Source organism: Penicillium macrosclerotiorum (genome assembly GCF_028827735.1).
Source record: "Penicillium macrosclerotiorum strain IBT 26536 chromosome Unknown utg000002l_segment0_segment0, whole genome shotgun sequence".
Taxonomy (NCBI): Eukaryota; Fungi; Ascomycota; class Eurotiomycetes; order Eurotiales; family Aspergillaceae; genus Penicillium; species Penicillium macrosclerotiorum.
Window position 1 is genome coordinate 721,615 of NW_026643082.1, and position 27,121 is coordinate 748,735.

Genomic DNA, 27,121 nt, shown 5'->3' on the forward strand with positions numbered 1-27,121 from the left:
ATCTATCGACGGGGCAATAGATCAAGATAAGATGTAAACAAAACAATAGGCCATGTGCAGAAGCGGCCAGGCATCTCGGCCGCAAAACGTGATACATACAACCCGTCAGACAGGCAAGGAGTTGGTGGGCAGGCGAGGTGCGAGTGTGAATATATAGTGTCGTATTGTGAAAGCATGTCTTCTGTTTTCTCTTAGCAAGCTTATAAATAACGGAACTAATAATATTAATTATAAGGATTACTGGGCCTATCAATCAAGGTCTAGAGTCTATTGATTGACAGCATTGCAGTATATTATATGTCGTCTTAGGACTACATACTGTAGTGGGGAAGTGGCATACAGGCATGAACTAGCGGTGTGACGGAAGATATGATATATAAGGCCTACCCCGCTGTATCTAGCAATTCAGACACCCATCTTCTCTTCAACTATCCCTAGGTGTCCTCTCTTTCTCTTCCCTAACCCCTAGAGGCGGGCCTGGTCGCAGACAGTGACCGTCTCTCACACTAGTTCAATACAAAGTGGCATGCTAGCAATACTATAGATATACTGTTATTGGTGGTATATACTATTGGTAAAGGTCGATTAGGTGTAAGCTCACTTTTCTTCTTTGCTTTCTAGTGTTAACTACGAACCATAGTAGTATTATAGAATTCAGGGTTATTATGGCAATATCAAGTAGGGTCGGCGAAAACTTTTGAACAGATATTTTTATACTATATTGGTCCACCTTTCCACTAATGATATGTGCGGATGACTTGATTAGGCCTGGCTTGATTCTATTCGTGTAGGTATCATGGCGAAGCTATCATCATTTCAATGATTCTGAAAGGCGGCCTAGTCACAGCCCGTGAGATTAATTTAAACGAAACGACTTCTGCCTTGCCACAATTAGAAGTGCCAATAAAATTGAGCTAGTGGCGAGGACTTGGAAAGCACAATAAAAGATCAGTACTATGGCAAATTGACTTTGGTTCAATATACTCGCTTACTTGGAGCAATAGCGTAACTTCGTCGGGAGATATTTTGTACAATTCCGCGAATAGCAGAGGGCAAAGAAGCAATTGACTGGCGATCTTTGATTAAATGGTTCATCTCCTGGCAGCAAATTTAGTACGCCAATTTCTTGAGCTGCACAATAGAATGTGAAGGAAAAAAACCCCCGATGCCCTTACTTCTTTAGTTTTGGGATCAGAGCCGAACTCCTCTTGATAAAGCCGACTGAACTCCCTTGTTGTCAGCCCACTCATCGCCGAAATACCGACCATTTGGCCAATTTGTTGCGTGAGATAATATGTGGTGATAACCGTAGCTTGGTCTTTCTGCTTAGCAGAGGCAGAAACAGCGACAAATTGGCCTGCGAGCAACATTCCTATTCCAGCAAATCCAGGTGTTACGTATACTGACTCCCAAAGGCTTGGCTTTTGCAGATTCCATCGAAGGAGAACAAGCAAAAAGCTGACAATTGACATCAGTATCCCAAAAATGCACCATTTTTGCCAGAAACCGGTTCTGTAATCTGTATTAGCCCAATCATTGAATTTTGAATTTCTGCGTCTCCTGGAGTCTTTACCGTCGAATTAGTTTGGCCGCGATTATGGACCCTGAAACGAACCCGATAGGACATGGCATAACACATAACGCCCCTTGGGACGGTGAAAATCCTTTTTCTTTCACCCAAAAGTCCGACAGAATGGGGACTACCTATGTAGAGCTGGATGTTAGTTTCCTCCTTGAGATAGACACAGCTTGAAATAACTCATCCTCACCGAGAAGGTTGCTATCCCACTGAGCACCTGGACAAGGAAGAAGGATCCTAGCTGGCTTGGTTGCAAGAGCGTGAGAGAGATCAATGGCGACTTCACCAGAAACACTTCGTTTAAGCAGAACCCCACAAATAGCAGGCATCCAGCCACGCCAGTGATGAATAGGCAAAGGAGCTTCCTTTCCAACCCTTCCATCGGGGCTAGTTGAATAAACATGAGAAGACAGAGGATACTGCACATCAAAAGAACCAGACCAGTTATATCAAGAGGTTTATGATTTTCCGGCTTCTCGGTATTTCCGTTCTCCAAAACCTGGTTATTCGAGTGGTCTGCATCCGGCAGCGGCATTGTGTCCTTCGTGATGCCCCCAAACACAATCGACATACATACAATCGCAAGTGGAATGTGAACTAGAAAGGCCCTATGAAAGCGAAGGTGAGTGAATATGAGATGAAATAATGTTAAATCTTGCTCATTGTGAGAGCTTACCAGCGCCATCCCATCCACGCTGTGAGTAATCCACCAAAAGGAGCCCCAAGCCCTTGACCGAGCATCGCAGCTATTGTAGCGTAGGAACGCAACATGGCAACCTGACGGGGAGTGCCAATATCTACCACGAGTTCATTGGTTAATATTACTATGATAAATATCAAAGAGGCATTAAGTAATTTTATAAGACTTACCACTGAAGATGACAGAAACCAGTTCATTCATCCCAGACCCACCAAATCCGGAGATGAGACGCCCAATTATGGTCAGGATAATATTTGGAGATAACCCTCTAGCGAACTTTAGACGATTGTAGACGATGAGACAGTTCAGTAACTCACATCAACAGGCATCCAGCAATATACACATAGTATGCGAATATGAGAGACCTTTTGCGCCCGATACAATCGCATAGTTGGCCATACTGAAAAGATTACTTTGGAGATTCTTTGTATTTGAAGGCTTATTGCGACATACCAGTGGGAGAGAGATGATATAACCTAGGTTATAGGATATGATAAGCCATGGAGTCGCACGGCGTGCGTTGAAAAAGGCAGAAATGTCGCTAGCTGTCGTGAGGACGAACGATTCATCCGCATTCGCTATTAAAGAGCCTATATAGGACATTTTAAAGATGAAAACAGAATATGAAGCGCATGGCTATCAGTCACGTACCTACCAAGAGACTTCCCATCGTTAGTCTTCCAATGGAAAAGGTTGTGACATCCCGCATCTGGTCGTCATGGTGGGATTTGCCAAGTAAGGGGCTATTTTCCGGGGCAGTCATTTCAACCTGATCTGAATTGGCTTCTCCAGGTCTGATTCGAGATATAATTTGAACCGCACAATGAGTTGAGGACACTTGCGATTAGAGAACAGTGTCCCTTAGAATCCGGGAGTATAGCTCCCCAGATGCTGCAGATGGGTATGAATTGATAGTCAAGTCAATATTCCGCAAGGGTCGATGGGCGCTTCCCGGAATTGAGGTCATGTGCCAGTATGGCTTATTTTATGATCATACAAGGTATGACCGAATCGATTGATATTCAGCTGCACTTTACGGTCCGGCGAAACAGATACTGGGATTGTGCAGTCCTCTGGGCCAATCATATTGATTTGTGAGGCGAAAAAGCAATTATCTGGAAAGGGTGTACAGGGTACTCCCTGGCAAATCTGGTTTTGCTTCTTCGATCATGTAGCATAATTGTGCACTAGTCAGGATTCATGATCGTTAGTGGGATTCTCTCTCGCTTTGGGAATCGCCACCACGCCACCGAACCATCTAGGCTGCGGCAGTATTTATAATATTGTCATGGATCTATTTTCACAGGGTAAAACGCTTGTCTATCAATTAAGAATTCTAGAAAACCATGATGATTACTTAAGCATCTAATCTAATACTATTACCAAATGCGCCATACAGACAGTGCTGGTTATAGTGCAAATGGCGAAGTCAATAGTGTGGTGGAGGGCCTCGATACAGCGTTCATCTATTGCTGACCTGGTTGGAAGCAGACTCTTTGAACAGAAAATTGTGACGGTACGGAGTGGTTCTGATTGGTGGTCAACACGAGAAAAGGAGTGTTACCCCGAAAGAAAGGCGGAAAACGTCGCACCACTGAACGGAGCTGTGGTCATTTCTTGCTCGAGTAAGTGGTTTCTTAAGAACACCCATACCCCACAGGAGACCTGGAGAGACCCGCAACTACGAAGTGTCAATTTAGTGACATAAACTTCACTAAGATGTGGAATCTCATCGATTAATCCTTCATGGGCGGGAGTATGACTAACCTGTCCATTCTCCAAAACAGAATATATACGGTTGCCGGATTTGAAAGCCGCAAGTTCCTGTGAAGGCTTTCGATTTTGCGCTCTCTGCACTCAGCCTGCTCAGCTGTTTGGCATGTGGTTAGCGATTGGGTCTGTACCATACCAATTATGAAGTTTAGTTTTGACCAGGGCAGCCTCAATTTCATATTGCGTAGATGCCCTTGGGCGGCTGTCTAGGCAGAGAGTGAATGGATATTTACTAAATGCTCTGGGAGAATGGCTGGGGCGTCGAGGTTGCACGTTTCTGGCGCGTTTCCTGTAACTTACTGTATATTACGTTATGTAGGAGCGAGAAGCTATTGTCTAGATAGTAGGATACGGTATCGACTAGGAAAGTTGGGATCGAATGGAACGAGATGCTCAATTTGATGATGTCTTAGATGACTTAAATAAGTGTGTAGGCGGGAGGATGTTGAACATCCTCTGCCTTGCTCTCTAGCGCGTTAGAGCGTTGACAACTTACAGTAAATCGAGTATCCCTGTAACAATCTGATGCACACGGGGATGGGTGGGTCTTAGCTGTATTATGCAGTCTTCCATCTCGACAGCTATTTCTGGCAGAGAGGGGATCTGCAACTAAGTTAAATATAGACTAAAGCATTTCAGAGTAGGGTTGTAATATCAATCTGAGGGTGGATAAAAGAAATCGGGTTTCGAATTTGCCAGTACGAATGGTGCTGTCCACGTGCAGTGTTTTGTAGATCTATAGTAATATTTGAACTATTAACGATTGAGATATTGTAGTGGGGAGTGGCTTACGATAGATAGGTGTTTTCTTATTAGAAGATATCATTCGTAGTACACAGTCTTTGCAGATATAGCCTTCATATATCTGATGTGGAGAAATGTCACTCCTACACTCTTTTCAAAGACAATTATCCCAAGCAAGGAAAAAAAATTCTACAAGAAAAAAACATACAACAGCAGGGATTCGCTGGTGGTCACCCACCCAACTACTAACCTGCCGGCGTGTGGCTTAAGTACGGCTGAGCGGACGGGAAGCCCTGTTCTCCACACCCTGTGGTCGTATGTACGTGATCTATCTCAGGAGAAAACTATATATAACAATTCAGGATAATAAAAGCGACTGCTGCTTTAACTTGGCGTAACATAGGTGAAATCTGAGCGGGGGGATACGAGAAAGGACTCTCAAAAGAACTTCGAATAGCCTTCAGGCTATATAGTTCGTACACCCAGCCCAATCTCCCCAACTCAGCGGGAAAACCGAGATATCGCAGTCGATGTCGACATTCCCCCTATAATCTTGAAACATTGAAACATATCGTTTCTGGCCAAAGGAGAGCCTAATTACTTCTTGAAAATGTGGTTTCCCAAGAGAAAATATGTTGCATGCGTCCCTGGATCGGACAACCCATATGGACCTCATAGAGGGCGGTATAAACGTTGAAGATTTGACCCACAGATGCGGTCAAGTTGAGTCCTTTACATACGAAAGTTTGAAAATCCTAGATTATAAGTTGGTTGTAAGGCTAAGCAGATAATTCCCCCTTCAAACATTCCAAGGACCCTAGAGGAGGTCACCAGTTGACCCTGCGGTCTTTCAGTTACTAATAATAGTTCGCCTTGAACTAAATCCCATATCCAGCTGCCAATCGGAACTCGACTCAGATAATTAGTCATATTACTCATCATACTGGTTCTACTTGAAGAACTATGGCCGACAAGGATGCGATCAGAGTATTGGATGAAATTGTTAGAAGTTATATTTCTAGGCGTTGTGTATCTGTTTTCCAATCATCACAACGAAAGATATCCCAAGTTAGAGATGTGCTGCATTTGGAAAACATGTGGCACTTGATTGCCAATCGTCCAGCATCGTCTTCTGCATTGTCTGCTTAGGTCGATGGAGGGACCGGAGAGGAAGGCGCGAGTGGCTAAAATTATCTTGCGCGGGCTTGGCGGGCGGAACGCCAACACTGGCTAGGATCAACGGTCGAGTGGGAGGAAAGCTGAGCAGCCTAGTAAATATGGGATCCAATAGAATGGCATGGTTCATCCGATGGCTTGTGACTATCTGAGTTTCTAGCAGGGAGTGTTAAATATTCCCTACTTCACTGACTGGTGTGTTAGGACCCTGGTTTCCGAAATACCCAGGATACCATCTGAAACCAATAGCGAATCGGGGAATCCTGTAAAACACTAACGCACAAGAATAATGTGGGTCTTCGTGATACTTGGTGGCATCTTCCTCTCGGCACCAACTTCTCCTGGTGTTGTATAAAAGATCATCCTTGATCCCCTACGAGGAATAATTTGAGACTCTTGTTTCAAACAAATACATCCAACAGACAAAATTTCCTATTTTGAGTCACCACGTAAGCCCACTGAGCCAGTCATGATGTTATAGGTGTAGCAATCCAACATGGAATCATGGCGGCTGTACGGTTGGCGCTAGCGCGCTTACTTGGCAGCGCCAAATCGTCCACTGACGGAATATCAGCCGGAAATGAACGTTGGACCCTGGATTGGACCCTGAGTCAAACCTGGGGGATGGAGGGGGCCTGGATCTGACAAGGCGACTAGAGGCAGCACTTAAAGGAAATCGTTGAACCTGAACTTTTTTGATGACGGGTCAGGTCTTTTTTTTAACCCTTTCCCCTGGCGTGAATATCTTTTTTTTTTCGTAATTTTCGAGAATCCTTGGTGCAACTGTTTCTTCATTCGGATTTTATCGCTCGGTCGTTCATTCATCTATCATTAACCGCTGGTCGGTTCCTATCTATATTGGTGATATTTCAATTCGGCCCTCAACCCGTAACTCAGATAGTTATATCAAAATGCATTTCGAGACTTCAACGAGACGGCTCATTTCGCTCTATGCTATCTGCACGGCAGTATGCGTGGCCAAAGATTTCGAGACCTTTTCTGTGAACCGCCTCATCCAGAAAAATTTCATGACAATGGGCCGCATGGATCCCATCATCGATCCCGGAATGCCGTCCGGTCATGTGCATGCTATCGAAGGTGGGAATAAATTTAATCTGACTATGGGAGACGAGGACTTGTTGAGCTCCACTTGCACATCTGCTTCCGTGGACGCAGACAAAAGCAATTACTGGACTCCTGCTTTGTACTTCCAAGATCCTAATACCGGAAAATTCACCGCGGTCGAGAAGTCCTACATGAACGTCTACTACTTGTACGCAGCCCCAATTTTTTGCATGTTGCAATATAAGATTAGAGACTAATCAAGAGAGCGAAAAATCCAGTTTCGAAGCAACCGATGATGAAATCAAAGCCTTTCCTCCGGGACTGCGCTTCTTCGTCGGGGATGTGAGTCTACGCGAGCCGCCAAAGGACCAGAATGGTAAAGCTACCGGTGCCGGTAATACGGATCCAAACAAAGGTCCTATTCAGCCTGTTCAGTGGACGTGCCCTCGTGTCTCATACAATCCTCGTTCTTGGCCCGAAGATTCAGATGGCATGCACGGCGTGGGTATCCAAGCACCAGGTGGCGAGGGCGTGAATGTTGGGGCTGGCTTTCCGGACCGAAACTGTGATGCAGAAGGGTCGCCCCTACGAGCTGATATTCATTTTCCTTCTTGTTACAACCCTAAGAAGGGTCTGAGAGACTATAAGAACAACTTCGCTTGGGCTAGTAGTGAGGGAACTGAATATCCGAAGGTGAACTGTCCGGAAGGATATATGCATCTTCCCCATATGTTTTATGAGGTTTACTGGCACACCGACTACTTCGCTAGGAAATGGACAGAGGGTAATCAGAAACAACCTTTTGTGTTGGCTAATGGAGATCGTACAGGATATTCCCTTCATGCTGATTTCGTGAGTATTTGACTTGCACGGCCTTGCTTCAAGTGGCTTGTGCTTACATATTTTTCATATAGATTGCTGGTTGGGAAGAAGATGTTCTGCAAACCATTATCGACACCTGTGATACCCAGCACAAGGGCATGCAGGCATGCCCCAATGCAGGTAGCGTCAGGTCGGAATACGACAACTCAAACCACTGCATCATGGAAAACCTCGTCCCCGAGAAGATCGATGGCACCTTGGATCAACTACCAGGCGATAATCCAGTGACTGGATGGGATTAAATACGCACAAATATCACACATGTTGATCCCAGAGAACGACAAGACCTCAGCTTTACTGGGTAAGTGACCAAGCTAAACTTCCTCTCCGCATTCTGAATCCCAGCAGTGGAGGAAGGATTTTCAAGTGGATAATGGATTCCATTAGATGGAAAAGCTTGAGCCTTGAAATACTCGGTAAGGTAGCGGAGAAGTTACGTGGAACCCCGATTCAGAACAATTCTAGCCCTGCTGATGGACGATTTTGTGCTGGTCTGTAAAAGTACATTAGCCTTGAGCATTGATGAAAAGGCCATTCAGACTTTATCTGGGGATTGGATGATAATTGAATACGACAAGCCTAGTTTATAGAAGCAGTGAGCCTTTTCTTTTGTCTATTATCGGCTCCACCTCTTTTAGCCCACAGAGCCTCTCTTGATTGCACAATCATTTATCTTGGTAACAAAAATTTTGGAATAATTTCACTGAGAATAATATCAGAACATTAAATCTCAGCCTTTGCTCTCTATCATCTGGTCGAAAATTTAAAGTTCGCCGTCTTCGAAGATTCAAAGTATGCATTCCATTTTGATTCCTATACGGCCCTTCAATCAGAGGCTCATGTCTTTTAAGAGCCATGGGGCGGTTCCTAGTCTCACGATATTATTAACATAAAGATCCAGAAGTACATTTGCATGCGTCTGCATGTATTTGAATTAACCAAGGAGGTTCGAATCGCATGATTTGTCAACATTGTCATTGAAAGTATCATTTCCCTCCCGCTACTCCAGCCATTCCACTTATTACTTTACGGGCACATTAGGCAGTCAGAAAAATCCGTTCAAAAAGTGGACTTCAGATGCCGTCGCTTTTTTATATGAGAATTGATATATCACATAATAATCCGCGGCAGTCTGGAAGAAGAATTCTTTCAACTCTTCTGGCTACCCCAAAAAAGATTCAGCCATGCAGCCGGTTTCCTTGAAATCGACAAGCATAACTTGAAATTAAAGATAGATTCTATAACATGTATGCTGAAATAATAGAAACAATGAGCAACTCGTTTGCATAGCCTTTGTATGATTGGCAATACCGCCTCTTCGACACCCCCTTTCAAAAGACTGTCCTGCCAAGATAGGATGTGCTTTTTGAAAGAGAGGCCTAGACCAGCAAATTGGCTTACAGACCCTGACTATCTGGGTCTGGACCTTTGGTTTCTTTCTTCTTAAGAACTTTGCGGAGTCCTGAAAATGCACGATGCCTCTCCACCCATGCGGATCGAATCTGTTCACGAGAAGGCTCGAATGTGGGTTCCAGAGACCAGAGTCTCTAGTCTCCATCAATTAGAGTGATTATCGTAGAGCCCTGAAAATATCTGCAAAGACGACGCATTCCTCCTGGTGCGAGTGGATGTCCGATTCACGTCTCCACCATCTTTGTCCAGACAAGCCGGTGGCCCCAAGGGTCTTGCTAGGGTTTTTGTCATTCATATGACCATATTATTCAAACACGTCTCTGATCGCACACAAAAATTCGGCCGATGGCAAGCCTGCAGTGTGTTCTTGCAATGCTTTTTCATATTGTGTAGGTGTCATCTGCTATTTATTCCATTGCCAACAACTTTCGCTCTAGCTGAGGTCTTTTCTGGCTGCGAGTGACTTGAATGCGACTCAAATTGCGCCACTTTAATCAGCCCAGAAATTCATTATGTCACAGAAAGGACTGATAATTCAAACACCCTAGCTTTTGATTCCATGGATTCACTTTTTTTGCTGGTGAGAATTCAGTGCATGAAACAATGGTGATTGGTGGAGTGACGCGGCTTGCCCTGCCAAGAGTCATTCTCACACGACCATTGGCTATAAGATGTGCACCCAGACCCACTCCACAACCATCCTACACCAATCGCGCTGCTTTATTTCTTGCCCTGGACCATTGTGACACTGTCCATGGCACACAACACACTCAGCATGTGAGAAAGACCACGTAAACGGCGTTGTGCCCCTGACCCGAAAGGTCAAAAAACCCAGGAGTTGTCTGTGCATTGCTATTTGTATAGCTTGCACGTTGTCCACGTGTCTAGCCAGGCGAGATAATCATCCCACTACTGAACCTTTGCGCATATAGTCCAACCACTAGTGATTCGATCTATCGAACAGGTCTAGAATCCAGCAGAATTCCCACAATCCCGGCTAGTGTCAAGCCAAGCGTTCCCGATCGTCCACGAACTCCATTGCCAAGCGAAAGGCCCACTGCTCTCAATCGCATCCTGGAGTATGTCCAAAAAAGTTTAACGGTGTCCACTGCCGACGTGGACGGGGTCTGGCCGAGCCCGACTGGCATTTCCAGCACACAGGCTACCCTGAGCTATTCTTAGTGGTCTGTGAGCTTCCTCATTGTCGCTATTTTTGACAAAACGCCGATTATAGAAACATCAGTAACAAGAGCGTGACCCCCTTGAGGTTGACAAAGAATAGCGGAGACCGTTTCCTGGAGTCGTTTATGAATGCCATTCTGACCGAACCCAGGTTGGGCGCTCCGGGCCTTTCCCCGTTGATGAAACAGAGGATGTCCACCCAGGCCCAAGTTAGGGCTCTGCAAATCACATCGTCGCCCCGTCCCCAAAAGTCTCTTGACATCCCCACCAGCAAAAGACCCAGAATGCTCCCAATATCTCGCCTTGCTCCAAACGAACCCCCTCAAGGACCCACGGGTTGGGCTTTCTTGTCAATCTTAGCGCCAATCAGTCCAGTCGCCCACCCCGACTCCACAGGCCGCAAGGAAGGCACACGTCAACCCACGGCGTCGGCCCTTCTGGAACTCCAAGCCTTTGTGTAGCCCTGCCCTTCCTATTCGTAGACCACTGCAGCCATTGACGTTTCGTGTGATCCCCGCTATGAGCGCCCATGGGCGTTGCCATCCAGGAACCAGGCACCCTGGCCTACGACTGGCTACCGCTGGCAGTCAAGAGGCGAAACGGTGGCGGCGGGGGTAGCCTCCAGACGCCTCGTTGCTTGATGAAAAAGTGAGGTATATATATGGTCATCGTCGCCCCCCATCGGACTCTTCTTCCTTCGTCAACTTTCATTCTCTTCAAACTACATTCTTTTTTTTTTTGCTGATTCTTGGAGGTTGTATTACCTTCCGTCCTTCCCTTCTATACAAGTTGCCCAGTCAACTTGTCTCAAGACATTCTCTTCAAGTCTTTTTTCTCATTTTCGGTTGACCCGATTTTTCAATCCTTTCTTCTCGACCTCTTTTTTTCAAACAAAAATGCAGTTCGCCAAGTCTCTTCTGCTGCTGGCAGCCCTGACCACTGGAGCGGTCTCTCGCCAGGTCGGCCACGAGCGTCGCCAGGCCGCAACCACCACCGCTTCTTCCGCTAGCTCCTCGTCCTCGTCCGGTGCCAGCTCGTCCTGGACCGATGTCCCCTCGACCTTCTCGCGCGCCGGCTTCGGTACTGCCACCAACTCCTCCGGCTCCGGGGTCACCTACACCGGCAACGTCGGCAGCCCGTACGGCAGCAACATCCAAGAGGTTTCCGCCTCCGATGCCAGCAACTACGAGTACGTTGTCCAGTTCCAGGGTGACAACACCGAGGACTGGACCGTCGCCATCTGGAACAAGTATGGCTCGGATGGCCAGATGGATGGCTGGTATGGCAACGCCTGCCTGACCTTCACTCTCGCCGCCGGCGCTACCAAGTACGTCGCCTTCGACTACGACACCCAGGGTGGCTGGGCTGCGGCCTCCGGCTCTTCCATCCCCACCTACAACGGTGGATACGCCACCACCTGGGGTGAGTTTGACTTCGGCTCCACCACTAACAGTGGATGGTCTGGCTTCGATGTTTCTGCCATCTACGCTCAAAACGCTGGCACCACCGTCCAGGGAATGAAGATTTGCGATGCTCTCGGCTCCACCTGCTCGTCCATGACCGCGGACGCGGCCTCTGTTGACAACGCCTACACCACCGCCGAGACCGACGTGGGTGGCATTGGCGGCAACCTGGCCGCTGGTGCCGTCCGTCTGGCCGCGACCCTGGACTACAGCGGTTAAGTCACTGGATAGGTGATATGTCAGTGCCGATATAGATTCTAGACTGTGTCGGTATTGCTCGCCGTTACTTTCTGATTGTTTTTTAACGCCATCGCTACAGCATGGTTTTGGAGGGAGTTTGACCTGGTGTATACCCAGTTGGTATTGGCTTCTTATCTCTTTACCATTTACTTTCTCTGTTCTGTGGATATAGAATTCTCAGGCTGGTCCTTGATGATCATTTCTGGATCGTCGTCCCCTTCGATGTTTCCTAGAATACCACACTGGTATCACAATGAATTAAAAATAAAAGGCATTCTCTCTTCGATCCTCCTCCTCCTCAATCCTCTTTCTCGATCCTCTTCCCCAATCCTTAAAGCACACCGAATTCTTTGAATTGTTTCATCCTCCATTCAGTACAGCCACTCATATTCTGCGTTTGCGATGAACACATCATTGCATACGTACCCAAAGCTCCACTCGGCCGCTCCCGTTCCGTGCTAGCGTAACGCCCCCGTCATGTTTGAATCACAGCGAACCAATTGGCCAGTCATGCCTCGGAATACGCAGTTCTACCAAGAAAGTCTCTAGATCGGTTTTCGGCGCCTCGTGGCTACCTATCACCCGGCTCAGCCCATCCTGGGAGCCAGCGGTCTGACGACGTTTCTCAGCCCTAAGCTGCAGGCCTTCGCGACATGAAACGAATCGAGGATCTGCCCAGTTTCATACTCGGAGAGAATGCTTGATTCCTGAAGCTCTATTGATTATCCTATCACGTCTATATGCAGACCTCTATCGCTCTTATACATCCATTATGTCCCACGCCCGCCACTAGTAGAGTCAGTCCTACCGGCGACAAGCGACTATCAAACGGATCCCGGATGAGATCTCCAGAGTCAAGGGTCTATCGTTCAATAATAATAGAAACCGCCCCATTCTGTTGGTTCAGTTCGTTAGGCACTCGGTATTATTGAGGACATGCCGAGTCCCGAGCGGGCAGGATCAAGATCAGACTAACCCACGATCTCATTAGCGCTGTTGGCGCCCACCCACCACCTCAGTGCTATCCTGATATATCGATATATCCAACCTCACAGTAATCTTCAATGACGTCGTCGAACCAGCTTTTAATAGCACACACTACACCGGCACCGCCATGCCATCCCCGCGGGGATCACTTCCGGCCGTAAAGACGCGCTGCCCTCCGTCGCCAACACTCCGGATGATCTGCCCCCGCCCAAACATGTCTCTCTGCCATCCCGAACGCAGACGCACAGAATGGCCCTTGCTCTCTAGACCCCGAATTGCTTCTGCGCTAATCCCCTCCTCGACATAAACGACCCGGTCAACGACGCCCTCGCCATCCGCCACGCCGCCCCCAATACACACCCGTGGTGCATCGAGCGCTTCCTGCGCACTCATCCCATAAACTAGCATGTTCAGAAGTACCTGCACATGGCCCTGCGGCTGCATGAACGCGCCCATCACCCCGAACACTGAGTGCAAAGCCCCCGTGACCGCGTCCGTTGCCAGCGCCGGAATGATGGTGTGATAGGGCCGTTTCCACGGCGCGAGCGCGTTCGGATGCCCAACCTCGAGCGAGAAGCCGGCCCCCGGCTCTGCAGCGTGAAGCCGCAGTTCGCCGGCACGATGCCGCTCCCAAAGCCGTGGTAGTTGCTGTTTACCACAGACATCGCGTTGCCGTCGGCGTCCGTCACCGCGAAGTACACTGTATCGCTGGATCGCAGGGCCGGGCTACCGTGCGCGAGGGGCGCCGATGCGGTGTCGGGGTTGAACAGCTGTGCGCGTGAGTGCAGATATGATGGGCAGAGCAGGTCTGGCGATGCGTGGAAGCCCGGGTCGGAGATAAACCAGGCGCCGTCGGCGAAAGCAATCCGCAGGCATTCGATCAGGAGGTGCAGGTATTCAGCGGAGTTGTGCGATGGAAAAGGTGTGAGCTGCCCCGATTTCTCGAGCTCTTGGATTATTCCCAGCGCGATCAGAGCTACGATACCTTGCCCGTTCGGTGGGAGCTCCCATATGTCCACGCCCGGGTATAGGCTGGCGCTGGGCGCGAAGCGCAGAGAGACCGGCTCGACAGGTTCACTGCCTTGCTTTACGTGATATTTCAGATCTTCATGTGTAAGATGGCCACCGCGATCGTGCATCACTTGGACGATTGCATCGGCAATGCGGCCCTCGTAGAAGCCCTTCTTGCCCTCGGCTGCGAGCTGGCGAAATGTACGAGCCAGGGTGGGGCATGTCATGATCTCGCCGGTGCGAGGCGCTCTGCGTCCATCCGCGGCTGTGGGATCCTCCTTGAGCATCTCGCTGAAATTCGGCGAGGCGTCACGCAGTTGCTGCTCATTCGCTTGCCACTGACCAGGTATACAAGTTAGAAATATTTCCACGGCATATCTGCTCTCAAATGTGCTTAGATTCAACTGACATAGTGTGCGGAAATTTCCGATACAGGAAATCCCTTTTCAGCCAAGTCGATTGCAGGCTGAAGAATCTGTGTCATGGATAGTCTTCCACTCCCAAATCGTTCCACCGTGTCTATCCAACCTGCTGCTGCACCTGGAATAGTCACGGCATACACACTATCTAGTGGAATACCTCCCGGCTTTTCGTCTGGGATATTAAGCTGCCGTCGTACCTCTTCCAAGGTATTGTGCGCTGGAGCTCGCCCAGATCCATTCAGTCCTTGTACCTGTTTGGTCCGCCCGTCGTAGAACAGGCAGAATATGTCACCTCCGATTCCGGTAGACCATGGTTCTGTAACGTTTAGGCAGGCGGCTATCGAAGGCTTTGTGTCAGTTCCTTGCTCGTCTGATTTCTGTTACTCAAATGATCTCGGGGGACACACCAACAGCTATCGCAGCATCCTGGGAGCAATCATCAGACTCAGCATTTCTGGTATAGTTAAAGGTCAAATATAGCCATTATTTACCGCAGCATTTCCTCCTTGTTGAAGAACACTCTGTCCGGCGACAGCTGCCAGGGGCTGAGTACATGCAACGATACCTTTCATGCTGTGAACGGCGCTACGCCGACTGGCAAAAGGCATGAATGTAGAAAGCATCTTGTGAGAATAGATATGCTCTTGACGATAAATGGAATCTTGTGTGTTTAATGTATTAATTTAATATTATTGTGTTGATTTCAAGTCTCCTGAGTGATGCTGGTCATCGGTATTGGGGCCCGGGGAGAAAAGGGTCAACTCCGAGATTCGGGGAACTGTGGTCAGTTGATGATCATCTTCCACAAGTTAATTACTCAATGGATTTATTAGCTAGCCTGGCTCAGAGGTATATTTAACATTGGCTCTTCTTTCTCAGCTTATACGTAACATGTTCTTATACTGTATGACCACATGACCCCTCGAGGTTCGCTCTTTTAACCTTCATTCACATTCATCAATAGATTCCGCGGCGCTGTTGGCCGGCGTAGCTGTGCTGTGTAGAGTCCTCTGGACGGCCAGTCTTGCATTTCTACCAGGGCCTCGAATTTAAGTCAAATCGATAAAGATCATCCGGTATAGATAGTAGAACGAAGTAAACAAAACAAAAGTCCAACGGTTTATTGTATACAGTGACAAGTCCTTTGGGTCGGTGGTGAGATTGAAAGTCATGATTATTTAGTTGGGGGGGGAGTTCTCATAAAGTATTGCTTCTGATTATTATACATTTATACCGTGTCATATTATATAATATGCATCAGTCCCCCAATTTGACATGACGCAGCTTGTTCTAAAGGAAAAAGAGAGTGGATAGTACTGTCAACACAGTAAGCAGTACAGAGATAGATCCCGTCTTGAGGGCACCTCCGGTATATACGCTGCTAGGAGCACTTGTCACAGAGGAGGCTGTTTGCCCCGAAGGAGTGTTGACCGCTGGGGTGGGCGTTGCAACCTTGGCGGAGCCAGAGGACGCGATCCCGCTTCTCCAGGTGTTTGACGCTGGGGTGTGGAGCAGAGTGCGGTTAGTGTAGTCAGAGTATTTAGTGTATTCATCGGTTTGTTCGTGGTCAGGAATATGCGGCTCGGTAGGCGAGACAGTCGGGACTTCCAGTGGCTTCACAGATGTGCTCGTCGACTGAGAAGCATGTGTTGAATCCGGGACTGCAACCCAGTATGTTGTCGTATAGGTAGCGACAGTTCGGGTCGTGGCGTATGTGGTTTTCTGTCCGACAGGACAGTTGAGGATGGAAGGCGGACAGGCCGTGACTACGTCAATATCCGTAATGTAGATGGTCGAGGTGGTGATCATCGAAGAAGGCGCCCCTGTATCTGTGTGCTGGGCCAGAGAAGCACTGGTGGTCTGAACCGCACTTGTATCAGGAATTGTGGTCGCTGAGTCCGTAGTTTGGGAGGCCGTGGCTTGGGAGTCCTCGGGACAAACTGTCGTTACGTATATGATTGTTTCGGTGGTCAAGTATGTTGTCTGTTGTCGCATGAAGCAATTAGTGACTGTACCAGCAAAGGAAGTGATTGTTTTTACCTGAGCCTCTGTGATGGTGTAGGTTGAGGTATAGGTTGCAGCATTTGACATGCTGCTGCTTGATTCGTCCGACGACTGTGTCGAAGGAGAAAATTCACTCTGGGTCACAGTTGCGGTAGCAAGTGGGGTTGAGCTAGCTGCGGATAGGCTGGAAGCAGATGATGAGCTACCTAAAGACAAGCTGGTGGACGAAGGAGAAGAAGGAATGGCTGAAGAAGGAATGGCTGAAGAAGGAATGGCTGAAGAAGGAATGGCTGAAGAAGGAATGGCTGAAGAAGGAATGGCTGAAGAAGGAATGGCTGAAGAAGGAATGGCTGAAGAAGGAATGGCTGAAGAAGGAATCAATGGAGTCGATGATAGCCGCACAGAAGAAGATAGAGGACTTGATGTACTGGAAGAAGCTGTGGTCGACGACCGGATGATAGGTGTTGACGAAGAGGCCACTAACGGGGTCGAAGAAGGCGTGGATGCAGCCACCGGCGTGGAAGACGGCGTCACTATAGCAGACGGACTCGAGATTGGAGTCGAGGTCGGAGTCAAGGTCGGAGTCACCGTGTACACCACTTCCTCAGTGGAAGTGACCGAGCCCGTTTCGGTGACCACCCAGGTCGAGACACACGGGCTGGCGGTGGCCGCATAACGAACAACGCCTTGGTACGGCCCGCCAGAAATCAGAGTCACGTCGCCCTGGAGCAGATAACAAATATTGCCAGGAGCATAAAAGGCCGCGGTACAGGCGGAATTGACTGCACAGCCAGATGCACACGCTCGCAGCGATAATCCGGTTCCGCTGGACAAGATGCTGCCTCCGGTCCACGTCGCGGCGCAGGTCTCCTGCCACACGGCGCCGTAGGTGTTGTAGTAGCCATTGCTACAGCTGATCTGCATAGAGGACGCAACCGTGCAACCTGCAACAGCGGATGAGGAAGTGACGACGGAGGTGGTTGGAATGACCGTCGTAAAGCTGCTGGTGACCAGCAATGCGCTGGCCAAACTCGTCCCGCGGCCCAGAGCTGCCATATTGTTTGATCCTCACCCGAAACTTCGAACGCGAGTCACAGTGGAAAGCAGGGCGACACGTCCTCGATTCAGGCGGCGGTGCCGCGTCGTGGACATTTATCTTCCTGCTCGCTCACCTTGACCCTATTTTCCGTTTCTGCATTGCATCTTTTCCCAGTTTCCCAGTGGTGTCTTAGGGAACTGCGGTGGCGTGGCAAGACTTGCCGACGGCGCGTGGACTCGGTGCTGTCTAGCCTCGAAGCCTTTAAATAGTAGGGTCGTGGACTCCACATGGCGTCCGAGAGGCTGAGATCTCAGCGACCTAAGTTCGGCTTGGGTCAGGGGAACACGGGGGGGGGAGCCAGTGAGAGGGCGAGAGGGTGAAAGGGCGACCTAGTTGACTGCTGCCGTTCGTCGGCCGAACTGGTTCACGGGGTGGCCGGTGGCGCACTAAGGGGTTTTGTGGGGGATTTTTTTATCAGGGTCTTTCGGGGGTTTTCAAAGCCGCCCCGGGCACATTCAAGCCTTGATTGCTCCCGTCCATTTTTATTTTTTTGATCATTTACTTTAATATTAGCGGTCATGTTCAAAAGATAGCCGGAGTGGAGTTTGCTTGAAATGGTGCCTTGGTAATGCCTCTCAAATAGACCCCCCGAGAGAGTGCCAGCCAGATTGAGGGAACAGGCCGCCGCCCGACTGCTATCATGCGAACAGCTGTCGCTTGGCCGATATACTTCACGTGCATCGTGATTGGCTCAGGATTTTGTACCCTCACACTTATGCCTCACCAGCGGCTTCCGTTATGTACTTGACGTCTATGTAAATCAAAAAGTGGTCATCCAACCGTTTGAACGTAATAGGCTTTTGACAATACATGAAAGTTTGCGAAACCGTGGAATTAATCGGGCTCGTCACCACATTTTCCGTTGTTCTCGTTGGGACTTTCCTACCTGCAGATAAAAGGGATGTCAAAGTTCCGCATACTACACTATTTGCTCCTGATGAACCGCAAGCGTTTTATGAACTAATTCCAACAGTGTGAGGTAAAATCCAAGATGGTCTAGCGAGTTTCAATCTGCTGGGGAATCCAGCGACCCCGTCCTGAAGTTCCATACACGATAAACAAAGCAGAAAAGCCCCGGTGTTCTATTCGCATATGAGATCCAAGGTTCAAGGCTAATATGCTTAGTTTGGATTGTGAGCATGGGTGAGGGTCTCATATGCCACAAAAAGTCCATTATTCCCGGCCGGCCGACGTGAAACGGTCCACTCATCAGTATATGTCAAGTTGGTGTAACCCATTCTTGTCGCAAATGCATTGAATCCAATCTCCGTCGTGGAGAGCAAGGTCAAGTCGAGAGTGCCGTTACAGAGCCACGAGGGAACATCGACACCCTCGGAAATTTGGGTATGGAATTCAAGGGCCGCTTGAAGGCGAGTGCCAATGGAAGTCTGGTATAAGTCCGTACCTTGGATGCGTGACATCTCTGATACATGTGCGATGGATGCCAGTCCATATCCTGTATGCTCCAGATCTCTACATGTCTCTTGTGCCATACCGCTAGCCTCGAATGTGCTTTGTCCTTCCCAATAGCTGATCAATGCAGCCTCAGTACTGATTCCCCGAGGGTACACTGGTAAGGAGCCATCCGAGGTCATGTAGATATAGGCAGGAACGCGAGCTTTGAAGAGTGCCATGGCAGTATCGTATGCTGTGGAATTCTCAAGGAACACCCCCATAAACATCGCGGCTTCTGTCATAACTGTGGCATACTGGATTAGTCACCGCGTCGTGGAGGTGATTTCGATTTTGACCAACCGAGCTCCCAGTTTCCGTTATAAGTCGAGCCACCAATCACAAATGGCATATAGGCGGTGCGCAGCATTTCTTCAAAATCCTGGATCGCATCATTGCTCCAGCCAGCATCTGAATACCGAATCAGTTCCCCCGTACGAGCCCAGACTGATCCAACCCAGCCGGATTGGAGGGGCGCATTAGAATCATTATGACTTTTGACAGTCGAAGACCAAGCTTTCATAATATCAATAGCTCTATCTGCATAGGACTGCTCTTCACTAACAATCCATGCTAAGGCATTTCCATACGCTGCAAGCGAGTCTTCACGCTCGGCAGAACATCCAACATCTGGGTTGCTGTACGATCCACAGACAACGGTCGGTACTGGCGAGGGCGTATATGTCGCATCGGCGACCCCCGTTTGGTCAAGAAGCTGGTCATAAGCCGCAAGCCAAGGCGACGAGGAGGCAGCCACTTTTGCTTTGAAATAATCGACCTGATCCTGGCTAATCATCACACCGGGATGGACCCAGGTCGAACCACGTTGAAAATGCTCTGTGGGCGTTGGGAGTTTCAGGCCAGAAGGAGCACTGGCTGCAATCCCAACTAAAAAGCATAAGAGGATATTCAAAGTAGAAAAAGGATTCATTTTAGGAGTATATGATGAATTGGAACGGTATAAGTGTAAAGATATCTAACACCTCGATAAGGGTGAAAAAATAAATCACTGAAAACCGTGAAAGATGGGCAGACTTATAATTGAGACATCCGATCATGTTGCTACAAAAGCACTACTTACATTATATTTATACCTCAAACACTCCGAAGCAGGTATTTCAGGAGTAGTGATATTAAAGGACTGGCTGGCACTTAGGTATGAAGATCAAAATGATACATGGGGGTCCTAGTGGAGCATTAACTCTAATTCCACTAAGCGAATGGCTGGGTTGTATTAACCACTTCGCCAGATCTGCTACCTTCACAATTAATACCGACGGCACTTCCTATCTATCTAGACTGCCGTGCCGACGCATATTACGTTCCGTACACTAGCGTGTGCGGAGTCTGCAAATGGGTGTTATCTGAAATCGGATCTGGTTCGGGACTTTTCGGTAATCACCCAGCCACAAGCGGGGGTGGTTTCATCTCAAGATGCAAAATGTCTTGGCACACATGGTAGGAAAGAATAAACTCCAAAGGTACAACTGTAAATATGGGTTGCAATGATTGAAGTTCGACCTGTTTTTATAAGGTCGCAATATTGATAAGGTTACATCAGAATTCCTATTCATGTTCTAATTACTTCGAGATGTTTATATATTAGGAGACTTTTGTGGCCATACAAGCCTTGAAAATATCCTATTACATAAACGTCCCTCAAAAATGAAGACTAGGCTCGGCCTCCTGGCTGCATTGCTAGCAGATTCATCAATTGTATCAGCAAAATCGATCTACGTTGATTGTTCAGGGAGCGGCTCTGGGGATGGCTCACAAACTCACCCCTATACATCATTGTCCTTAGTCAATAATTGCACCTTCAGCCCCGGTGATAGGCTTCTTTTCAAATCCGAGACTAACTGCACTGGTCAACTTAAGCCCCAGGGTAGCGGAACGAAGGAATATCCTATCACTATCAGTCGATATGGTAGCGGTGGACTTCCCGTAATTGCTGCAGAGGGCCAATTCAATGCGACCGTTTATCTTCAAAACGTCGATTACTGGATTGTTTCTAATCTTTTTCTCACAAATGCCGCTGAGGAAGAAGGTCGTCGTCAGGGTATTGACGTGGAGGCAACTGACGGTTGCATCCACGCTGGTATTACGATCAAGAACTTACGCATCGATACTGTTGCCGGAAGTACAAACAAGCGACTCCACTCAGGCGACTTCTCTAACTCAGCGTGCATATTACTCCAAGGAACCGCCAACTATTCCCGCTATGATGACGTTGAGATCTATGACAATAACATGTCAAACTGTGGCGGGGGTGGTATTAAAGTGCGCCTTGGCCAACTCGATAATCAGGGTAGAAATCTGCGAGTGCACGATAATGTGATTGAACAAGTTGGCGGTGACGGCATTGTCGTCTCCTATGCTATCTCGCCCTTGATTGATCACAACATTGCTGGAGACCTTGGGTATGGAACATACCCATACTCCGGCGGAAATTTCGCTGGCATCTGGGTACTCGGATGCCATAATGCGGTAATGCGGTACAATATTGTGTATGGATCTATTATGTCTGAGATTGATAGCGAGGCTTTCGACTGCGACTGGGGAAACACTGGAACCTGCACGGTCGAATATAACTACAGCCACGATAACGCCGGAGGGATCTTCCTCAACTGTGACGGTTGTGGCACCTCCCTGGCGGTGCCACGCAGATTGTCAGATATAACATCTTTGAAAACGATTGTCGGATTTATAGCAATGGTGATGCTCCAACTCTGTGGTTCTACAATAATATCGTCTATTGCCCTGACAAAGACCTCGAGTTTCATTTACCCCCTTCAACCAATTTTTGGAACAATATCGTGGTGGCGACTGAGAATTCAACTCTTCCGTTTGGTGCCAACATTGAGTACCGTACGAATATGTACCAGAATATGAAGTTGCATGCCTCGTGGCTGGGGTTTGAGGGGAATCCAAAATTTGTGGAAGCCGGACAGAACAGCAGCACCTTGGATGGGTTGAGTGGTTACAAGCTTCGAAAAGGAAGCGAAGCACTGCGAAAAGGAACAATCGTCAATAATAATGGTGAGAAAGATTTTTGGGGAGCCGAAATCTCTGGAGGAAAGCCGAATATTGGAGCATACGCTGGCCCCGGAATATAGACCATACCCAAGTGGTGGAGAACAACATTAAGTCTTGGCAGTACAATAAATTCTGATCATTCCTTTATAAGCTCATACAGTATTTGAATATGTCGACAGTTCCGCAGAGAAGAAATTCTCTAGCTCTTATCGCTTATCTTTTCTACACCTTGTTCATTCTCCAATGGCGGCAGTTCATGGTCTCGGAACCTTCGCACTGGGATTCCCTCATGGAAAAGACGGTCCACATCCTCTAGTGACTTGCCTTGGCAATCGGGCACACAGAAATAAATAAAAACGCCTGCACAGACCGCAACGCTACCGAAGATAAACCCCACCTTCGAGTGCAGCCCTGCATACCCATCATCGAGAAGATAAGGTATCGAGAACGTCACTGCGAAGTTCGCCGCAATATTCACAAGCGCCGAGACTCGCTGTGAATGGTCACGAAGAGAAAGGGCGGGCAGCTCGGTCACAACGACATAGGTTAATGGGCCCCAGCCGAGGCCGAAACCAGCAGCAAAGATAGCCATCATTGACACAATAGCGGTCTTTTCCGGCGTTGTTACCGGGTTTGCGGTCCCAAGACCACCCATTGTGAACAAAGCCACGGCCTGGACAATGCTTCCAGCGATAAAGAGCTTCCGTCGGCCGATTTTGTCATTGAAAAAGTTCGACCAGAGACATACCACGGTTCCGATAGAGCTCGTGATAATTGTGTAGTTGTAGGTGTTGATTGTGTGGAGCGATTTCACAAAAGTTGCACCATATTGACTAGCAAAGGATTGGCCTGTAGCTTGTTGGAAGAAGCTGATGGCAACCGCGATGGCCGTACGCTTCAAATTGACATCCTGTAAGAGTTCCTTGAATGCTCCTTTCTCCGGTTCAATCGCAAGACCGATCCGTAAGGTGGCCAACTCCGATAGAATCGCATCGTCTGTCATTGTTCCGTGCCGGAGGCGCTTGAGAGATTGTTCGGCTTCTTCAAAGCGTTCCTGTCGCAGGAGCCAGCGAGGAGACTGGACCATCGTTAGAGCCACAATGGAAGATATGATAAGTGTTCGAAGATCGACTCACTTCTGGTACAAACCAGATTAGACACATAATGGTAAAGGGAATGATGTAAAATAACCCAAAAGGGATTCTCCACGAGTTATTGCCTTCCAGTGTGCTTGTTCCGCGACAAATACTGTTAATTATCAATCCTCCAAGCTGGTAGCAGTGTTAGAACACGTAGGTACACAGTTTCAATTGGTGAAGGAGACTCACATTGATGCTTAATTGATATGTGCCTACAATGAAGCCCCGGACTGGACCTGGTACGATCTCTGACTGATAAACAGGCACGACCGATAACTCCATTCCAACGTAAATATCTGCACACATAAGCCATCGACTCAGTACATAGTACAGCAATAATCCAAATGGAGATGGTTCTTACAATTCAGTATGCGCGCAGCAAGGATCTGGCCGCGGGTTTGAGAAGTCACAGTAATCGTCGCGGTGACAAGAGCATAGCAACTCATGACGAACATGCACCAGCGACGACCGTATCTCTCGCTGAGGAGACTTCCAATCACCAAGCCTAACTCTTATTGTCAGGGTCGTTTGGATGAAAATAAATGACATTTTCAATGGTGCCACCTTTACGTACCGACCGCAAATCCGATATAGTTCAAGCTGTTTAGAAGGGAAAGAAAATATGTCGGTATTGCGTATTCTCCTGTCTTAGGATTATATTCGCCAAACTGCTTGGTGAATGCAGTCATGGACTGCGTTGTTGAGAATGCCTGGTTATCGAATCCATAATTGAGTTGCGATATAGCGATCAATGTACATGATAGCGCCAGCGTTCTGTTGAAGTGCTTCGTGATCGACGAAATTGCCGCCATAATGACCGGCTCGAAGTCAATTCTCAACCCTCAGATTCTTTGAGGGCCATTCCGGTTTCTGTCACGACGTGGGGCGAGCCCCCTGATTTTTGAAGCCCATCTCCTCAACAGTCATGAAGCTGAGTAGGCTGGAAACCCTCATCTCCTCAAGCGGAGACCAAATGGCGAGTGGCCGACTACCGCGTTCACAACCCCGGCTATCGGTGGCCGAAAGCCGGCCACGTTTTGTGTGTGAAAATGCGGGGGGAAAGCCAAAATCTTTGTGGGGAAACTAGGTGGCACTGGAGCCAATAGTGTCTTCGATCGATTCGCCATAAATAGGCGCCATGTTCTCATCGCACTGCGCAAATCTGTGATTTGGTTCTTGATGAAAAGATTGTCCGAGTGTTAACTACTCGATTGATGGGCGATTCCAACTCCTACACATAATGTCAAACGAAGCGAGCCGTAAACAAACATGCGTGCCCTGTAGAAAGCGAAAGGTACTATCGTGTTCAAAATTGATTTCCATTTCCAAATATCATCATAGAAGGATTCACTCATGCTCATTCATCCTGCTAGGTCCGATGCGATGGCGACCTTAGTGGCTGTTCCAATTGTAAGAGACTGGATTTTTCGTGTCTCTTTTTACAACCACAGAATGCTCCGGAAGCCCGCAACCCCGGAACACCAAGTTTCAATCTCCCTCTAAATCAACCAAGTTCGACCGCCTCTGGTCCGCGAACGAAATACACCATCGGAGGAATCGAGCGGCGTCGCGGTCTGAGGGCTTGTAGGCCCTGCCGTGCCTCCAAGTCACGTTGTAGTGGAGGCTGGCCGAAATGCCGACACTGTCAGCAACGCGGTCTTGACTGCCAGTATCTCCCCAGCAAACGCAGGAGAAATATTATGACTGATGCAGCGTTTTCTGCAACAATCTTTATGCCGCCAAATGAGTCTGGTATAGCTCTTAACGCTATGCAATCTATGGAGTCGATGAGTCAATCGAAGTCCCTCGGAAAAATGAATTCGATGGCAGACAAGATCTTCCTTGAGACTCATATCAATGTATTTTTCGACTACTTCAATGCGATTCCCCAGTATAACTTTATTCACAAAGCAACTTTTCTCCGAAGTTTCTATCACGACACTCTTGATCCTTTGTTCCTGCGCTGCGTATGCGGTGTCGCCTCACGCTTCTTACGGCCGAGGTCGGCCCCTGAATATGTTGTCGAATGGCTGAAGGAAGTTGAAGCTCAAATCTGGTCGAGAATGGGAGAAATGAAACTTCAAAATCTCCAAATACTCGTATTGCTCATTTGCTGGTACTTAATGGAAAGAAAGATTTCAAATATGTGGATTGCGTCCGGTGTGGCAGCTCGTATGGCCTACGGGATCCGTTTGAACTATGAAACAAGTGATAAGATACCGTTCCTGTCCAGAGAGCTTCGACGTCGGCTGATGTGGTCAATTTTCATGCTCGATAAGCTCTATGCGGGAGGCTTCACGGAGCTGGTTCTCTGCAGCCCGAGTACAATGCATATCAAATTGCCTTGTGAGGAGAGGAACTTCGAGCTTGACATGACGGTCGAAACACCTATTCTAGAGCCTGCTCGCCCTGATTCTCAGCTAGAATCGAATATTGGAATAATGGGGTACATTACTCGATTAATGAACATTCGTCACGCTGTTCTCGAGTGAGTCAAGGCCGAATTCATGATCCATGAGAGGCTTTCTACTTACCCCCTCCAGAATAACCAAGCAAATTATTTCATCCAATGCCAACCCCTATTCTGCACAGGATAGCATTCAGAGTCTGGACAACATGCTGAACAGCTTCGCCCTCAGCCTACCTGCCCATTTGAGAGATAGCCCACGTAATCTACTTTGTCGCGCTTATACATCTGAGTTGGCTGGGTATATCAACCTGCATACTCTCTGGCATCAATGCTACTGTGACCTTTATCGGATGATGATCCCTGGCATTCGAGAGTCCGTCCCAGAGCTCGTCCAGCGTCAGGTGCCTGTCGAGTATGCCGATGAATGTCGCCGACTATGTCTACACCACGCCGTCGGGATGTGCAAGCTGTGGTCTGATACGCTCCGTGAAGCAGATATTTCCAGAATTTCAGATCAATCCATCGGTATATATGCTTATCAGTGTGCCAACGTCCTCGTTAATCTATGGGACTTGGATCGGGACGACACCTTAGAGTCTTCGCTTCAGACCATCTCGTCCTTTTTGGATCATCTCTCTTTAATCTACCCCGTCGTGGCCGAAGTTGTATGTTCTCTACTTGCTGATTATAACCATAGTACTGATCCTTCTCTAATTCTAGCAACTGGAGGTCAAAAGCTTTATCTCCAAACTCAATGTTGTAGCAGACTTCTACCACACGCACGCTCATCAGAACCTTGCCCCGAGGCTGACGGCGGCATGGAGATCCAGCCTCCGACAGCAAGGTACTCAAGAAGGCCAGACAACTTCAAGATTTTCTCTTCTGGAATACCTACAGAATCAAAATAGTGCCGAAGACCCCGGTACGCCAGGAGAATACTGCGCCGCCCCGGTCAATGATGTACCAGCCGACCCAGTCCCACTTCCTGAAGTCAACATTGGCATGGGGTTAACCGCGGATGCTTCCTCTCCAGATCGGCCAGATCTGTTGACGGATGAATTATGGCCAGAAGAATCACTTGTAATAGACTTTGACACAGATGGAACTCACGTGGATCCTTTCAGTCGCATCTTCGGGGATTGGTCCCTTGTGACAGAGCCACAGAGTAGCCTACAAGAACCACCAAGACATTGAAAAACCGTGGTCTGGAATAAATATATTAACATGACAATCTAGAAATCGTTTCATTTCCAAGATTTCCATCATAACTAAGCTAGGGACAAAATTTCATCATTGACAAGGGTCGTCATATCCGCTCGAAATCACTTTCTGGATAATTCATAT

At 48.1% G+C, this 27,121-nt stretch overlaps 9 protein-coding genes across 9 annotated transcripts; 4 read left to right on the forward strand and 5 right to left on the reverse strand.

Annotated features, from left to right (window-relative positions):
- Nucleotides 1–1,110: 1,110 nt before the first annotated feature.
- On the reverse strand, nt 1,111–3,042 carry N7462_001434 (MFS transporter; the record flags this gene model as incomplete). Its single annotated transcript, XM_057073160.1, has 5 exons — nt 1,111–1,131; nt 1,176–1,421; nt 1,770–2,187; nt 2,256–2,403; nt 2,931–3,042. 5 exons carry the CDS (start codon nt 3,040–3,042, stop codon nt 1,111–1,113), a joined length of 945 nt encoding a protein of 314 aa, XP_056936801.1.
- A 3,841-nt stretch (nt 3,043–6,883) lies between these two features.
- N7462_001435 (DUF1996 domain-containing protein) lies at nt 6,884–8,161 on the forward strand (the record flags this gene model as incomplete). The annotated part of the gene is made up of 3 exons (XM_057073161.1): nt 6,884–7,245; nt 7,316–7,889; nt 7,952–8,161. 3 exons carry the CDS (start codon nt 6,884–6,886, stop codon nt 8,159–8,161), a joined length of 1,146 nt encoding a protein of 381 aa, XP_056936802.1.
- A 3,249-nt stretch (nt 8,162–11,410) lies between these two features.
- Nucleotides 11,411–12,196, forward strand: N7462_001436 (putative allergen; the record flags this gene model as incomplete). The annotated part of the gene is made up of 1 exon (XM_057073162.1): nt 11,411–12,196. One exon carries the CDS (start codon nt 11,411–11,413, stop codon nt 12,194–12,196), a length of 786 nt encoding a protein of 261 aa, XP_056936803.1.
- A 1,119-nt stretch (nt 12,197–13,315) lies between these two features.
- N7462_001437 (uncharacterized protein) lies at nt 13,316–14,875 on the reverse strand (the record flags this gene model as incomplete). The annotated part of the gene is made up of 3 exons (XM_057073163.1): nt 13,316–13,671; nt 13,743–14,596; nt 14,835–14,875. The coding sequence occupies 3 exons, from the start codon at nt 14,873–14,875 to the stop codon at nt 13,316–13,318; spliced, it is 1,251 nt and encodes a 416-aa protein (XP_056936804.1).
- A 1,052-nt stretch (nt 14,876–15,927) lies between these two features.
- Nucleotides 15,928–17,697, reverse strand: N7462_001438 (uncharacterized protein; the record flags this gene model as incomplete). Its single annotated transcript, XM_057073164.1, has 1 exon — nt 15,928–17,697. One exon carries the CDS (start codon nt 17,695–17,697, stop codon nt 15,928–15,930), a length of 1,770 nt encoding a protein of 589 aa, XP_056936805.1.
- Nucleotides 17,698–18,861: 1,164 nt separating this feature from the next.
- Nucleotides 18,862–20,123, reverse strand: N7462_001439 (chondroitin AC/alginate lyase; the record flags this gene model as incomplete). The annotated part of the gene is made up of 2 exons (XM_057073165.1): nt 18,862–19,439; nt 19,496–20,123. 2 exons carry the CDS (start codon nt 20,121–20,123, stop codon nt 18,862–18,864), a joined length of 1,206 nt encoding a protein of 401 aa, XP_056936806.1.
- Nucleotides 20,124–20,857: 734 nt separating this feature from the next.
- On the forward strand, nt 20,858–22,084 carry N7462_001440 (Ig domain protein group 2 domain protein; the record flags this gene model as incomplete). Its single annotated transcript, XM_057073166.1, has 1 exon — nt 20,858–22,084. The coding sequence occupies one exon, from the start codon at nt 20,858–20,860 to the stop codon at nt 22,082–22,084; it is 1,227 nt and encodes a 408-aa protein (XP_056936807.1).
- A 343-nt stretch (nt 22,085–22,427) lies between these two features.
- On the reverse strand, nt 22,428–24,179 carry N7462_001441 (uncharacterized protein; the record flags this gene model as incomplete). The annotated part of the gene is made up of 5 exons (XM_057073167.1): nt 22,428–23,306; nt 23,365–23,499; nt 23,557–23,663; nt 23,729–23,872; nt 23,942–24,179. 5 exons carry the CDS (start codon nt 24,177–24,179, stop codon nt 22,428–22,430), a joined length of 1,503 nt encoding a protein of 500 aa, XP_056936808.1.
- A 1,002-nt stretch (nt 24,180–25,181) lies between these two features.
- N7462_001442 (fungal specific transcription factor domain-containing protein) lies at nt 25,182–26,971 on the forward strand (the record flags this gene model as incomplete). The annotated part of the gene is made up of 3 exons (XM_057073168.1): nt 25,182–25,855; nt 25,911–26,442; nt 26,498–26,971. The coding sequence occupies 3 exons, from the start codon at nt 25,182–25,184 to the stop codon at nt 26,969–26,971; spliced, it is 1,680 nt and encodes a 559-aa protein (XP_056936809.1).
- Between the last annotated feature and the right edge of the window lie 150 nt (nt 26,972–27,121).